Source organism: Zalophus californianus, chromosome 6, assembly GCF_009762305.2.
Source record: "Zalophus californianus isolate mZalCal1 chromosome 6, mZalCal1.pri.v2, whole genome shotgun sequence".
Classification (NCBI taxonomy): Eukaryota; Metazoa; Chordata; class Mammalia; order Carnivora; family Otariidae; genus Zalophus; species Zalophus californianus.
The window spans coordinates 41,370,139-41,385,574 of NC_045600.1; the positions used below are offsets into that span (position 1 = coordinate 41,370,139).

Below are 15,436 nucleotides of genomic sequence, written 5' to 3' on the forward strand. Positions count from 1 at the left end.
TCCTTCTTATGAAGGCATTATCTGCTATGCTCAGCTGGAAAATATCCTTGACATTTCAAGGTGGAGTTTCTTCTAGGGATCAGCAATGTAATCCCAATTTATTTGGCTATTTCTTGTCCCAGTGCCAAAAACCCAATGCCAGGTTCTTGTAAGCCTGATCCTCCTGTATGAGGAAGAAATACCTTGGATTTTGGAAAACATTGATTCTTCTGACCCAAAGGCAATTGATGGAGTTGAGTTAAGAATAAAAGTTTGGGATGGAAAGAGCATCCTTACACCATAGTGGGGATGGTTTGGAGTAAAAATACCTGGATGCCTGAGCACTCTCCTTAGATCAACTTTTATGTAGTCTCTCATAGTACTTCTACATACTGGGTGACAAAGGACTGCCTTGCCTGGAATGGCCAACGATAGACAAATATTTCTCTCTTGCGTTAATTCTGCCATCTATGTCTGTGATTGACAATATTAACTCCCTTCCAGGTTCCTATTTTTCATTTTCTTTTGATTTTCAACACTCTCCAAGTTTACATTTTTTGGTTACCTTAGAATTTTAAACTGGAATTACTTATAAAAATATTGATGGAATTCTGAATTCCTTGCTGTAGCCTGTGTCAGATCTCATTACTATAACCCAGCTCAGATTTAACTGGGGGTTTAGTGAATGGAAATCTTTTCAATTGCCACATATTGAGTTACCTTTAAATCACCAGTCCCAATATATACTTCTGTTGATGGTATTCCATATCTTTTTTATTATTTGGAGTCAGTTCTCCCCATATTTGGATGATTAATATTTATTTTGCTGCAGCTTATTGTTAAAGAATAAATTACAATGAAAATTGTAAGATTATATTAATTCTCATTACTATCTTTGTGCTTCTCAGTAAAATTTAGCATACACGGTTTTTGAGAATGAGACTGTTTTGTGGTCATACTTATTAAAAGTGATGTTGAAAAATTTTAAGCATGTTGAGGTTAGTGGAGGCCATTTTGGTATCTGTAACAGGTTCAGTTGTCTAAGGGAGGTATGATCGGATGGACTGAGCAGGATTTGGGGGAAATAAAGCTCAAAAGTTAAGAACTGAACACACTTATATTAGTAGTGCTTCTTGTTATTTTTCAGAAGAAAATAGGATGCAATGAAAAGGAAATAGGCTTTGGTAGAATAATTTAGGAACCCATATATCATTGTTTCTATAGAAAATATCCTCTGAGTAAAATTGTGTACCAGAAAACCCTTAAGAGAATAAATGTTTACATGTCACCAGTTTTGAAGTTGGATATCGCAAAATTTCTTACCTGTATCTATAGATAGCTTTGCCACAATTAAAAAAAAAAATCTGTGCAGCTTTATAGAAAGTCTGTATTTTCTATTTCTGTAGACCCTTCTTATCTTGTCTCAAAGGCCTGGCACCATTTTCACCAAGAGAAATAATTTTATGTGTGACCTTAGTTTTCTGGATTATTTTGAGTTTTTCCAGCTTTCTCTCTATTTTCTTCTGGAGTATTTTTTCAGTATGTCTTAATTAAAAAAAATAGAAGAAAAATAGTTGAGATTCTGTGTTTGGCTTATTTGATGCCTTATTTCTTCATATTTTGACTTTCTTGGAGGGACTCACTATAATCTTTCCCATATCCCCACTTCCCCTGTTGTGTAAAATATTCTACACTTACCTGTGACATGCCTTCATATGTGCACACACACATACGTGTGTACATATATGTATCTTCCTCTCTCGCTTCCCCCCTTCATGTATCTAGCTAGCTAGCTAGTTGGCTCTCATCTATAAAAGTCTTGTTAATCATTATCTTCAGAAACTATTTGAGAGCGAAACTATTGCCTCTTTGATGAAAGTCACAGAATCCCTTAGAACTGGAAACTAGATATTTATTTAACTGGCTCTTTGGCCAACCACGACATCTCAGTTTAGCATTATTCAATTGTACCTGATATTGGTATTTCTGTTAGTTTGGCTCTAGAAAGAAAAATATTCTAAAAAGTTCTGGGGGTACCTGGGTGGCTCAGTTGGTTAAGCATCTGCCTTTGGCTCAGATCATGATCCCAGGGTCCTGGGATCGAGTCCCACATCGGGCTCCCTGCTCAGTGGGGAGTCTGTTTCTCCCTCTGCCTCTGCCCCTCCCCCTGCTTGTGCACGCATGCTCTTTCTCTCAAATAAATAAAATCTTAAAAAACTTAAAAAAGTTCTGAATTATTACTTTTACTGTTGTTTAGTCTTTCTATATTAGCTAGGATTAAGATCAGCTATGAATGACAGAGAACCCCAATGACAATGGCTTAACCAAGATAGAAGTTTTTCTCTCATTTATGAATCTGGAGGTAGCAGTCAAGGGTTAATGGGGAGCAACACTCTGACAGGGGCTCAGGCTCCTTGTATTTGATGTTCCACCATTTGTGACCTTCATTCCCAAGGTCACCTCAAGGTCCTGGATGGCAGTTCCAGCTTAACTAGGTCCATGTTCTAGCCAGGGGAAGGAGGATAAGGGAAGGTGAAGACACCTCTTCCCTCTTAAAAGGGAAGATAAAGGCACTCTTATTCTCAAAATGTGGGGGATAAAGGCTGTGCTCTCCTGTTGAAGAGCATGTCGGGAAGCTGAACCTGCCACTAATGTATTCTCTTCTGAGTGAGATTTATCACATGGTCGCAGCCAGCTGCAGAGAAGGCAGGGAGCAGTGATCGTTACTGTGCACCCAGCTGAAATGGGAGGTTCTCTTGCTCTGAAAGAAGAGGTGAATGGCCACAGAGGGACAGTCCCTATACCCATTCCATCATTACTCTTCTTTCTGGCTTAATGTCCAAGTTAGTGATGCTTGTTAGGCAAATCCTAACTTGGCTACCTACTGATATGTCTTTTCAAGATCTAAAATGTTTCTCAAAATTGAAGAGGCATAGCAGCTTTAGTTGTTTAGTAAAGACCAACCCTGTTGTTATGTCACCAAGATCATTCTGTTTCTTCTGGCTTTAGGAAATAACCTAGAAAATGGATGATCCAGACTATATTGCATAGCACTGATTCTCAAGTGTGGTCTGGACCAGCAGCGTCAGCATCACCTGGGAGCTTGCTAGAAATGCAATTCTTGGGCCCCACGCTATACCTACTGAGTCAGAAACTCTGGGAACGGGGCCCAGCAATCTGTTTCAACAAGTCTTGTAGGCGATTTTGATAGATGCTCAAGTGTGAGAGCCACTGTTACAAAGCAATATAGGGGCACTGTCTTAACTCAGCAGACTCGAGACAGTACAGCATCTCATTTGGTTTTCTTATACCTTTCTTGAAAACAGATGTTTCTGAATGAATACATCATTCTAAGAAGGAAGAATACCTTTCTCATGAATGTGATACAAAGCGAACAAAAACCCAACACAAACATAAACTAAAAAGAACTATATCTAGTCATATTTTGACTTACAATCGATTTTAAAAATGCAAAACTTTTTATTTGGAACTATTTTCAAGTTTACAAAAAAGAGATACAAGAATAAGTACAAAGAATGCCCCAATACCTTTTACCCAGATGCACTTGTTTTTAACATTTTACCCCATTTGGTTTATCATTTGCTGGTCTGTCTGCCCATCTCTGCCTTTTTTTTTTTTTTTTCTGAACCATTTGAGGAAAAGTTGCATATACCATGGTGCTTTTACTCCAAATGCTTTATTTCCTATGAATGGGAATATTCCGTTAGCAGACATGCTGCAGTTATCAGCTTGAGTACATTTTACATCGATACAGTACTTTTTATCAAATCTGGTATCCATATTTCAGTTTTTTCAACAGACTCAAAATATCTTTCTAAAAGCATTTTTCTTCTCCAGTGTAGGATCTAGTCTAGGGTCATGTAACACATTTAGTTGTCATGGACTAGTTTCCTATACTCTGGAACATTTTTATAGCCATTTTTTGTCTTTCCCGATGCTGACTTTTAAAAGAATATAGTCCTTTAAAAAAATAGAATAGTCTTCATTTTAGGTTTGTTGGATGTTTCCTCATGATGAGATTCAAGTTACACATTCTCACTTGGAATATACCCAGGTGCAGCTATGTCCTTCTCAGCGTGTTATCTGTGAAGGTACATGTATATCTGATGATTCTGAACAGAGAAGAGGTACTAGGCAGGGTTTATAACTTAGAAAATATGTTCATGAGTCTAATTTGTTTTCATTTGTGTAGGAAACAAGTCATGGGAAATTCTTTTTTTTTTAAGATTTTATTTATTTATGAGAGGGGGGAGGGGCAGAGGAACAAGGAGACTCCCCACTGAGCAGGGAGCAAATGTGATGCAGGGCTTAATCCCAGGACCCTGGGATCATGACCTGAGCGGCAGGCAGATGCTTAACTGACTGAGCCACCCAGGCGCTCCAAGTCATGGCCAATTCTAAAAGAAGAGCCTATTCTCCATTAGTGTTGAAAGAGGAATGGTTAAAATATATTGGAAGAGGAGAGATTACTTGGATCCCATTTTTTAATTATAATTTCAAAGCACAGGCAGATCTCACACACACACACACACACACACACACACACACGAGGGGACAAAAGAGAGGAGAGAAAGAGAGAGATTAATTGAATTTTGGTGAAATCTGCATGATTTAAAGCTCTAGGAACTAGAGATCTAAATGTGTAAATAAGAAGTATGAGAAAGAGTGACACGTTTTGGAATAGTCATGCTATTGGGTGTGGGTGAGGTTACACAGCACGAGGAGACCCACACAGAGATTGATCAAGCTGAACTTCCAAAAGCTCAAGTATCATCCTTTGAATGTGTACCTCTTTAGAGTCTAATCTACGGGGCTTAAAGCTGATCACATTTCAATATGTACATTCGTTTCCATGTACTGGGAGTGATGGTTTAAAGAAATATATTCACAGCTCTTATGAGAGTACCAAAACTTTGCTCTTGTCCAGTATTTTCCCATATGGGAAATTACAGTTTTATAAGCCTTAAGTAGATCTGGAAGGACTTTAGAAAAAGTTTGGGTTTCTGCAAAGCATATTAATTTGTTGAAAAGTGACTGGGCTTTGTTTCTTGGAGAAAAACACTTAATATGCTGATGAACAATGCTATTGTTCTCAAATTAATGGAAAAATGTCCATAATCTGCTCTAACACAAGACTCTGGAAAACAGAACCAGTGAGTGAGCTGTGTGCTAGAGGGAGCTGTAGTTTTATAAAGGGCTCGTGTATTCCTTTGATTTACTTTTGGAAACATTGGGAAAGCATCAGTCTGCATACTTCAGCACTTTTTAGAAAACATTATTCTCTGTCCTTCTCTGATTTTGGCTCATTCTGAAAGGTACTAGAAATAGTTTGTGCTATATTAGAAATTTTAGAAATAGTCAAATAAATGGACAAACTGACTCATGGGTTCCCCCCCCACCCCTGAATAATGCCTATCTAAAGTCTAAAAATTTTAATGTTTTATGTATTTTGTCTGGGTAGGCTTCTAGCAGGGGCCTTCTTCAAAGGCAAACCAGTCTCATATTCCTCTGTGAAAGGGCTCCAGGTAAGTACATAATGCTCTAGGCCCTGAGGTGTCATATTGGCCAAGATGCAGAGAGCACCTTTAGTATGATGGCCTTACCTGAGCTTGGGATGATCTGGAGCTACTTACCCAAGCCCAGGGATGTGTGGACATCATGCTGCTCACTTAGAACCAACGTATCCATAGTGACACCTTGGGGATGTTGGAGACACACCAGATACCAGATACCTCCAGGTTCTTTTGCAGGCGCTACTGTTGCTGACAGTGATCTTTGCACCCTGCTCGGCCACTTCTCTGGGGATGCCCAGAATTCCCTCCCAAGCCCCAACTTTGGTCTTGTCCACTGGGCAGATTTTTCCTTTCATATAAATCCCATGTTATGTGCATACCCTCTCTCCTCCTTGTCTTTTCTGTCTATGCCCCAACATCTAGCATCCTTCCTCTTCCCTTTCTTACTGTAATGCAGCTGAGATTGTGAGACAGCAGACCACCAATGTCAAGGCCCTCCCCTCAGCCCCCTTGGAGCTTGTCTCATGCTGATATTTCCGACTTATAGCATTTTAATAGTCTTGGCATTCTCAGAAGCTTACTTCACCCATCTTTAATACAAATTATATTTCTGCCACCAAACCCTGATGTTGACAAATGTGCATAAGCAAGTGGCTGGAGGTGCCACGAGGTCTGGGTGATTTATTTCAGTACTTCTTCTAAATACTCGAACTTTCCAAAAATAGTCATACCTTTCTCTCTCTTGCCTTCTCCCTAAAACGTGCCTTCATGCTAGGTGCTATTTTATGACAAAGCAAATAGGAGGATTCCAGGTGTTTAAAAACCTGCTGCCGTCGAGCAAAAATGAGAAACCCAGGGCCGCGGTCTATTTAGCATCCTACTGGGCGTCTCCTTTTCCGTGCAGGCTGGCTACATGTCTGGAATGCTGGTTCCTGTAGGGGTCGGGATAGCCGGTGCCTTGTTCATCTTGGGAGCGCTCTACAGCATTAAGGTTATGAATCGCCGAAGGAGAAACGGCTTCAAAAGGCATAAAAGAAAGGTATGGAGCCCACAACAGCAAAACCTCATCTGCTTCAGAACATGCCTCGCTTTTCCAATTTGCTTAATAAAGCACACGGGGCTTAATGAGGCAGGCATGGTATTGACACGCCCAGTGGTTTGGATTAGCTGCTGGGCTTTGGCTGTGTGTGTTGGGGTGCCTTTTTTTTTTTAAAGGGGCCTGTTTTGCTCTGTAGTGGAAAGGGTTTAACACTCTTCTGTTTTTCTTTCTCCAGCAGAGAGAATTCAACAGCATGCAAGACCGAGTCATGCTCTTAGCCGACAGCTCTGAAGATGAGTTTTGAATCCGACGGGAGTTTCACTGGAATATTCACCTGTGTTATTATTTTACTTTTTATTTTGGGGGCAAAAGAAGAACAGCAGCCTGCCACATCACTGCTGTCAGGCCATCGGGCTCATTATCTTCCGGGCAGTAGGTTTCTCTTGTACTGAGCAGGAAAGGCATGTTGTAGACTCACTGTAATATGCCCTGCTTGTTTTTCTTTGGTAGTGAATTTTCCACAACCATAGGCTATCACTCATCAATATGCAGCGCACATGTTGCTCACTAGGAGTTGCTAGGTAAATATTTTGTATTTTTCCAAAGGGCCTTTTCCTTGGTTTACCTGCACTAAGCATAACAATTATTGCTGCCAAGGCATATGTTGACTCTGAAATAGAAATCTTAACAGAGTAGCTCGTGGTGACTGCGTTCGGCCCCCTTGAGGCTGTAGGCTTCTGGGCCACGGTACATCCTACGTTTGCATCAAAACGAGCAGCAAGTTGGAATGAAATCTTCTTTGTCAAGATCTCTTGGTGCATTAGGATTATGTGTAGATTTGTATCTATCTTGCATTCTATACTCCAGTCTCCCAGTTTTATTATTTTGCATCTTCTATCTTATTCTCATTCTTGGCAGGAAAAAAAAATGCACCAGAAATAACGCATTAAATGGACTCTCAGTCTTAATGTAAACTTGCTTTCTTAGTGTAATTGAGTCTGACAGACGTATCCGTGGATGCTTACATGTTTATCAATAAGAGGTGTTCTTTTTGTGTATAATTTGACTTTGCAAGAAGAAATGAGGAAGAAATCAAGAAGTGAGGCAGGTAAGCTCTCAGAGCATTTCTATCTGCCATTCACTATTGTGAATTATTCAGAGCATTGCTTTGCTACTTCTGGGGGCTTGGCCATGGAATGATGGGGCCACCGTTGGTTCTTATTTGGCTTTATTAGAAAACGGACATCCTGTGGTAGATGTAGCTTCAGTGGCCAGAGTCCCAGCCTTTCTCAGGGCATTCCCTTTTGGGGATGTTGGCCTACGCTAGATCATTTCTCATTTCTTTTGGAGTGTAATTCCTTGCCCTATCTTTTGAATCTGAGTATTTAAGTTGAATTTTTAGGTAAAGACCTGGCTCATTTGCGTGGAAGACTAAAGGTTCCTGGTAACACTGTCCTTACTGCTTGACACATAGAGAACTTGTTCACATCTATGGGAGCGTGCTCTGCTGTATTCGAGGCAAACTGCACAGTTATTTCTCAGAGCTACTGTATGGGCTAGGACAGATGTTTTTGTTCTCTCATTTGACTGGAGACAGAACTGAAGCAGAGAAGGGAAATGATTATCCAAAATTATCCCCACAAACAATCAGGACAAGAACCTACTTGGACTCAAAACTGTGTACCCGATCATCATTCAATGCCCTTCCACATACTTTGCAGGAAGCAGTGACATTTCAGAGTCCTTCTTTAAAACCAAGATTCTAAGGAAATATAGGAGACCCTTGAACAACAGGGGACTGTGCTTGCATGGGTCCACTTCTACGTGGATTTTTTTCAAGACAGTACAGTACTGTAAACATGTTTTCTCTTCCTTAGGATTATCTTAACATTTTCTTTTCTCTAGCTGACTGATTGTAAGAACACAGTATATAAAACATATTATATGTGAAACATGTTCATTGGCTGTTTATGTTACCAGTAAGGCTTCTGGTCAATAGTAGGCTATTAGTAGAGGTTTTGGAGAGTCAGAAGTTATATGTGGATTTTCAGCTGTGCAGGGGGGTTTGCACCCTGAACCCCTGTGTTGTTCAAGAGTCAACTTAGTTGGTTGGCCAAGGATCATTTCACATGAATTCCTGTCTTTGTTAAATGAACGATGCCTTACAAACTTCCCTCGTACACAAGTTCTTTTCCTCTCCCACCTCATGATTTCCTTCAAAACCACATAAATTTAAGTATCCCTCTAGAGAACTAATAGAGAAACCTTTCTAGAATACGTTCTTGAATGATAGCTAGCTTACAAGAATGTTTTCATCAAATAATTTTTTTTTTGCCAAGAGATGTAAGCAAATGTGTGAAAAGGGTCAAGAGAAAATGAGAAGCTATATATAATCAAATAGAAGTTAACAATTGATAACTAAGCTCAAGGTCAGGTTTTAAAAATAAAATTCAGAACCATGACGCTCAGAAGTAATTTGTAATTTCACGAGCAGAGACATCCTGCTATTGCATAGGGTATGTTTGCCTTTTCTTAGAGCAGCCCCTTGCTGTAAGTGTTCCTAAGGTTAGGGGGAGGTGGGCATGATGTGGTGTTACTGTTTCTGTATTCTTGACAAGCTATTTATAGCAAACACACAATAGGCCATTTCATTCAGCAACACATGGGCGATGCTGATGGCTATTAATGCCTTGGGCTACTCATAGTCTGTAGTTTCAACTAGATCATGCCTAAGAGGTTGATCTTTCAAACCACAGATAAAGTCACAAATAATGGACACGTATTTTAATTTATTCCAGAAGGCTGTAGGGATGACGTGTGCATTTAGGCCTCAGCAGAAATGGCCCTGCGGTCCTTTTTGGGACAGGTGACTGTTACAAGAAAAAGAGATGACTTAGATCACAGTGGAGTTCTATACAAACCCATTTCAACACTGGGTTGGTGGAAGGTTCCGGGTTGTGTTTATTTTGGCCATTTTCTTCCCTGCCAATAATTGTGGAACACTGATTTTCAGTGGTTGGCTGAAGTTATTCAGAGGATCAGAAAAGGTCATGTTCTAAACAAAACCCGAGATTAGGGGTGCTGCCACCAGACGAGGGTGCTGAGCTAGTGGTTATACTGTAGTCCGATTAAAAGTAGTAAGTCAGGCACCGGGTAGGTTTACTTAAAATAAGTGATTTATCAGCTTATATTTGCACATTAAAAATAAAAAGGCAACTCTTGATTCTAACAACTAAGCTTAAACCATTTAGCAGCACAACAAGGAAAGCTGTCTGGCAAGGGGTGCTGTTAGCTGCAAGCTTCAGTTGCTAACATCTTCCCTTCTGAACCATATTTACCCCCCTCAGACCTGCACGTGTTCCAATGCAGGGACAGGAACTGTGTCTTATTCTCAGAGGGGGAGGCAGTGTTCCCCAAACTCTGGCTCCTAAGAATCATACTTGTGCAACACACAGATTCCAAGGCCCTGCCCCAGACCCAGTGAGTCAGAATCTCCAGGGGAGGGGCGCCTGGGTGACTCAGTCATTAAGCATCTGCCTTCGGCTCAGGTCATGATCCCAGGGTCCTGCGATCGAGCGCCGCATTGGGCTCCCTGCTTGGCGGGAGGCCTGCTTCTCCCTCTCCCACTCCCCCTGTGTTCCCTCTCTCGCTGTCTCTCTCTCTCTCTCTCTCTCTCTCTCTCTCTCTCTCTGTCAGAATCTCCAGGGGAGGACTTTGGGATTCTTGTGCCCAGGAGTTAGAGAACAGAGCTGGGAGGACTCTATCTAGAGAACAGCTTCCTTATTAAAGACAAGGGAGAACAGGTCCCTTGGGGAAGAAACCCTTTCCCTAGTCAGTTATCCAATAAATCACACCTGCCATGGTGGAGAAAGGAAAACAAAAGGAAAGAGTAAAGGGTAGAAGTTTCTAGAAAGAAAAGAGAATGCTGGGTCAGAGAGAAAGGGTTCCTCCCATGTCCCTGATGCCTTTTTCTCTAATCAGAAGATAGTACTTTTCTTTTAAACCTCTTCAGATTTTCCTCTCCTGTAAGCTGCTCCTTTCAGTAGCTGCTGGCTTAATTTATATGCAATATTTGGAGTTAATTAGTATCCCAGGGAAACAGATTCCCTTAGCAATGCTTTAGCCTTGGCTTTAGCTCATAAACTGCCTCAGAAACAGTCTTCCAGAAACATTTCTTAAAGTACCTGCATCTCACATAGGTCAATAGTGTTGTGGGGAAAGTTTTAGAGCACCATTTTAGAACATATTTAAAGTAGCTTTAGCATGGTCAATCAAAGCTTATTCTTTATTTTGTTATTTTTTTTAAAGGCTAAGACTTAAAAGTCGAACATTACAGAGATATCAGAAAATAATGTAGAGCAAACATTCTGAATGCCTGGTGCTTCTCTCCATGCTCCTCCAATTATCTCCTTTATGTGGAAATCCAGATGAAACGTCTTATTTGGAATCATATCCACATCTTGGGGAGAGAAGCCTCAAATCATCCACAGGCATCGTGATTTCTGTGGATATGAATAATCAGTGTTTCTACCAGCTGCCAAAAAGCAGCTTTTGGGAGTAAGGTATATTGTCTGGCACAAATTTTTAGCTGCGTGGCCTTTTGGCAAGATAAGCTTTGTTATGACTACAGGGAAATCTGTTGAAAAAGAAGTCTCTACTTTTTAGGGTATGTGAAGGTATGGTTGCGAGGGAAGAAGTGTGGGCAGAAGAAGAAGGAAGAAAAATCTTGATGCAATGCAGATATAAACATGGCACAAAATGCTGGAATGTGCTAGAGGAGGCCAACGTTCTGAGTGGACTGATGCTTGGAAAAATGATAAAGAGAAGCAAGGAGGAAAAGGCCTATGAAGTAGACCATTGGCGGGGGAAGGGGCCCTAAATCTAAATTTGTTTTCATCCTCTCCCTCACAGAAAATTCTACACCGGGTAGAATGGACATGAGTGGGAGGGGATTGAAGCCTGAGACTGAGGAGACCAAAGGAGCTTGGTTGCTTTAAGTAAGCTTAAGCTCAGTTAAATATCTTTCTTAATTATACAGAGTTCAAACACCTCAATATAAATCTCTAGAAATAGGAAATCATTTGAAAACAAAATAATAGTGCTGACCTAATAAAAGCCCCTTATTTGTACGTTTAACATCCCCCATAAGACACAGAACTTTCTGGGGTCTGTTTACTCTGCTAATGATCAATTTTGGCAGCCAACATAGCTGGAAACATAATTCTGTTGCTTAAGTTCTACATGCAACAAAAATAATCAGCATTTATTTTGTAAGCCACTGTTAGCCATACAGATGCTTTGGGATTACCCCATATTGGGTAATCGGTGCATCTAATTCCCTATTAATTAGCTTAAATTTCTACTATGTGTATATAGGATAAAGGAGAGGAAAGAAGGAAGGAAGGAAGGAAGGAAGGAAGAAAGAAGAAAGAAATTTCCTCCAGGAAACAGCAGTAAAATTGCTGGGTCTACTAGGGAGGTGAGGGTTGGGGTTGGGGGGACACATGCAGTGCAAAATATGAGGCTGATCCTAAAGAGTCTGCTTGGTTATATCAAGGAATTAGGACTTTATTTTGAGGGCATTTAGAGGCATGGAAAGATCTTATGCTGGGAAGTGGTGCAGTCAGGGCTGAGTTCATGGGAAGACTGGATTGGCAAGGTTAAAGTAGAGCCAGGACACCAGTCATGGGCTGGTGCAGCAGTGTTGGTGAGAGGTGACTGGGACCTGGACCAAGGCTGCAGGAGTGAATGGAGGGGAGGATGGCTCCCAGAGGCATTCAGGGCAGGGAAGCAGAAGGACTCGGGGGTTAATTAGATGTTGAGATGAGGGAACAGACAGTGGTTAAAGCTGACCGTGGTCATGGCACTTTTGAGGCTCTCCAGAAATCCTGGAGTCTCGTGTCCTGGCTTCTGGAGGACTGACCCTATGTTATCCCAGCATAGCCAGCCTGAGAGAAACTAACTTACACGCCGCCAAAAATGTGTAGGCAACTTTCACTTTCTACATAGTGTATATGGGTACATGGTCATTCTCTGTAACTTTTAATAGGAGGTTCCAAAGTAATAACTTTAATAAAACTTAAATGAAACATCTGGGAAAACCCTCCAAATACCTTTAAGTGATTATATTACTTTGGTTGAGCTCTAAGTATGAATTACTATCTAGTATCTGATTGTCTCTCTCGCTTTGAAAAGACTAGTAAGAATTTCTCATTTGTTGACATGAGAGCCAAAGCTCTGGATCTTGTGTTTTTTTTTTTTTTCTTTTTTATTCATAAGAACCAACTTATGCATTTTATGCCTATGGAATGACTTTCTAATTTTTTTTCAGTTTTATTGAGATGGAGTTGACATGCAGCCCTGTGTAAGTTTGAGATATATACGGAATAATACAGATGTTGGGAAGTGATTATTACCACAGTAAGCTCAGTTAACCTCAGTTAACAGCTGTCTCCTCACATAGTTACAAAAAATGTGTTTTCCTTGTGATGAGAACTTTTAGGATCTTCTCTTAGCAGCTTCCAAGTACACCACACAACGGTGGTAACTAGTCATCATGTGGTACAGTACATCTCTAGCGCTTAATTTATCTTACAACTGGAAGTTTGTACCCTCTGACCACCTTCCTCCAATTTTCCCACCCACCCCATCCCACTCCCCAGGATCTTGGGGAAACCTAAGAGGCTTCTTTCAAGGCTGGTCTGTGTGAGGCTACATCAGGGTCTGGGTGCAGCCATAGAGCAAAGCAGGCTCCTTTTCCCGGTGCCGAGCGGCTTCTGTGAACTTTTGACAGTTGTCATGGGTGATCATCAAGTGGTTAATCTTCCTTAGCAGATGAAAAATAAAGCAAGTTTTCCGTGGTTGCCATGTCAACCCAAGGCCGGATTCTGGAGGGCTCAGGGCAACAATGTAGGATTGAGGGAATGCAGAAAAGCACGAGAAGAAAATAGTGATCACTTTAGTCCCACTCCCCAGAGACAACCATGAACATTTTGGGCTCTATATTTCTCATCTTTTTCTCTGTGTATTTATGATATGTTCTGTATACCTACTTTTATTTGTACACAAAAGCAGGATTATAATTTACATGCTATCTTGTTACCTCCCTATAGCTAAAATTTTTCATAGCTGTTTCAAAGAAATAAAGAGAAGGGGCGCCTGGGTGGCTCAGTCGGTTAAGCTTCCGACTCTTGATCTCAGGTCTTGATCGCAGGGTCGTGAGTTCAAGCCCCACGGGTAGCCTACTTAAAAAAAAAAAAAAAAGGAATAAGGGGAAGGAAAAGAGCTTGTGAAAATCCCAAGGTTGTATTTGAATGAATAAGCTGTTCTTTTCTCATTCAGATTTATCTGGCGTTTGATTGTCTGTGACCGCCCAGTTACTTCAAGACACTTAGGTATGATGTAAATGAAATGAGAGTTGAAAGGGGAAAAGTCTCTGTAAACACAATGCCCATAGGCTAATGTTACATCTCTGCGCTCTGAGTGATTGGAGAAAATCTTCCTCTCTTTGCCTTTGCTGCCAAAGCAAAAGTTGTGAGCTTTTATAATTAGACAGTAAGACTGAATTACTGTGAATACTAGGTGGTAGTATGAGAAATAATGGGAAAGAATACACTTGCTGTAATGACCTAAGTTGATTAAAGTGACCTGAATTGTTCAGATCAATTCTCTTGAATTTAATTAGTATTTTTGTGTCATTCATTATAGCGCACACATATTTTCTATATTTGATTTCACTTGACTAAGGTTAAATGGCCAAATGTTCACTGTTAGGTCCATTGTTTTCTTCTCTCTGTCATTGTTATAAAGAGAAATCACAGCTTTTCACATCCACCCTCCACATCTTCCTAAAATTTTAGGTATCTATAAAAACAGTTAATGGAGCCTTAATCAATCAATCAAATGGTGGTCCATTTGACCAAGGCCTTTCTAAATGTCTCCACTAGCCCATACCCTCCAAATTTCTTGCACAGAGTAGGATATGAAATTAAGTAAGGCACACATTAAGGCCCCATGAGCTTTATTCTAATAATATTTTCTTTGGTTATGAAAGTGGATTCTTGTTCATTAGGTATTACTAGATTAAAATAGAATGGTGTAAGCACTTGGCAAACTTTGAATCTTTACCGGGAGGACGATGCTCCTCAGGACACATTTCTGTTCATACTCAAGGCCAGGGGTCGATCAAAAGCAGCTGGGAAAAATTTTTGCAAATAAATGAATTAAGGTCTTACTTACTTTCTATTCTAAACAACGAGGGTCTTTTTAAAGTTTAGTTATGGGGACTCATTGAATAGGTGAGTTTATGCTGTATAAATAAAATGTGAACTAAAAAATGTTAGTGCAATTCACATTTATTTCTATTTAGTGATAATAAAATCATGAACATTTATTGAACTGTTGCTGTGGGATGAATGCTATGCTCAATGCTTTACCAGGGAAAACTCACTGAATTCATGCCAAAACTCAATGAGGGAGGCATCCTAGGTCACCAGTGACTCCACTGTTGGCAGGTAATTATCCTTGACAACAGAAACATAAAACAAGACCTCCAATAACAATTGTGTTGATTATTTTTTCGTGCTGTGGAAACTGTATAGCACTTTGGCCATAATTTTGCCTCAATTTTTAAAGTATTTAATTTTTACTATATCATCCCGTGGTGAACATTGGCTTTGGAGTACTACCTGTCAGCTTGCGCTGCTGTAACAAAAACCCCAGACTGGTGGCTTAAACAGCAACATTTATTTCTCACAATTCTGGAGGCTGGGAAGTCCATGATGCGGATGCCAGCATGGTGGGTTCTGGTGAGAACCCTCTTTCTGGCTTGCAAATTGGCAGCCTTCTTGCTGTATCTTCTCATGGTAAAGAGAGAGAGCTAAAG

At 40.4% G+C, this 15,436-nt stretch overlaps 1 protein-coding gene across 1 annotated transcript in view; it reads left to right on the forward strand.

Moving 5' to 3' along the window:
• The window catches only part of ARMH4 (armadillo like helical domain containing 4), a 130,557-nt gene extending 115,613 nt beyond the window's left edge, over positions 1 to 14,944 (forward strand). The window contains exons 7-8 of the mRNA XM_027570543.2: positions 6,418 to 6,552; positions 6,788 to 14,944. Coding sequence (XP_027426344.2) covers positions 6,418 to 6,552; positions 6,788 to 6,856 — 204 coding nt within the window. The 3' untranslated portion in view covers positions 6,857 to 14,944. The remainder of the gene's footprint in view (positions 1 to 6,417; positions 6,553 to 6,787) is intronic.
• The last annotated feature ends 492 nt before the right edge of the window (positions 14,945 to 15,436 follow it).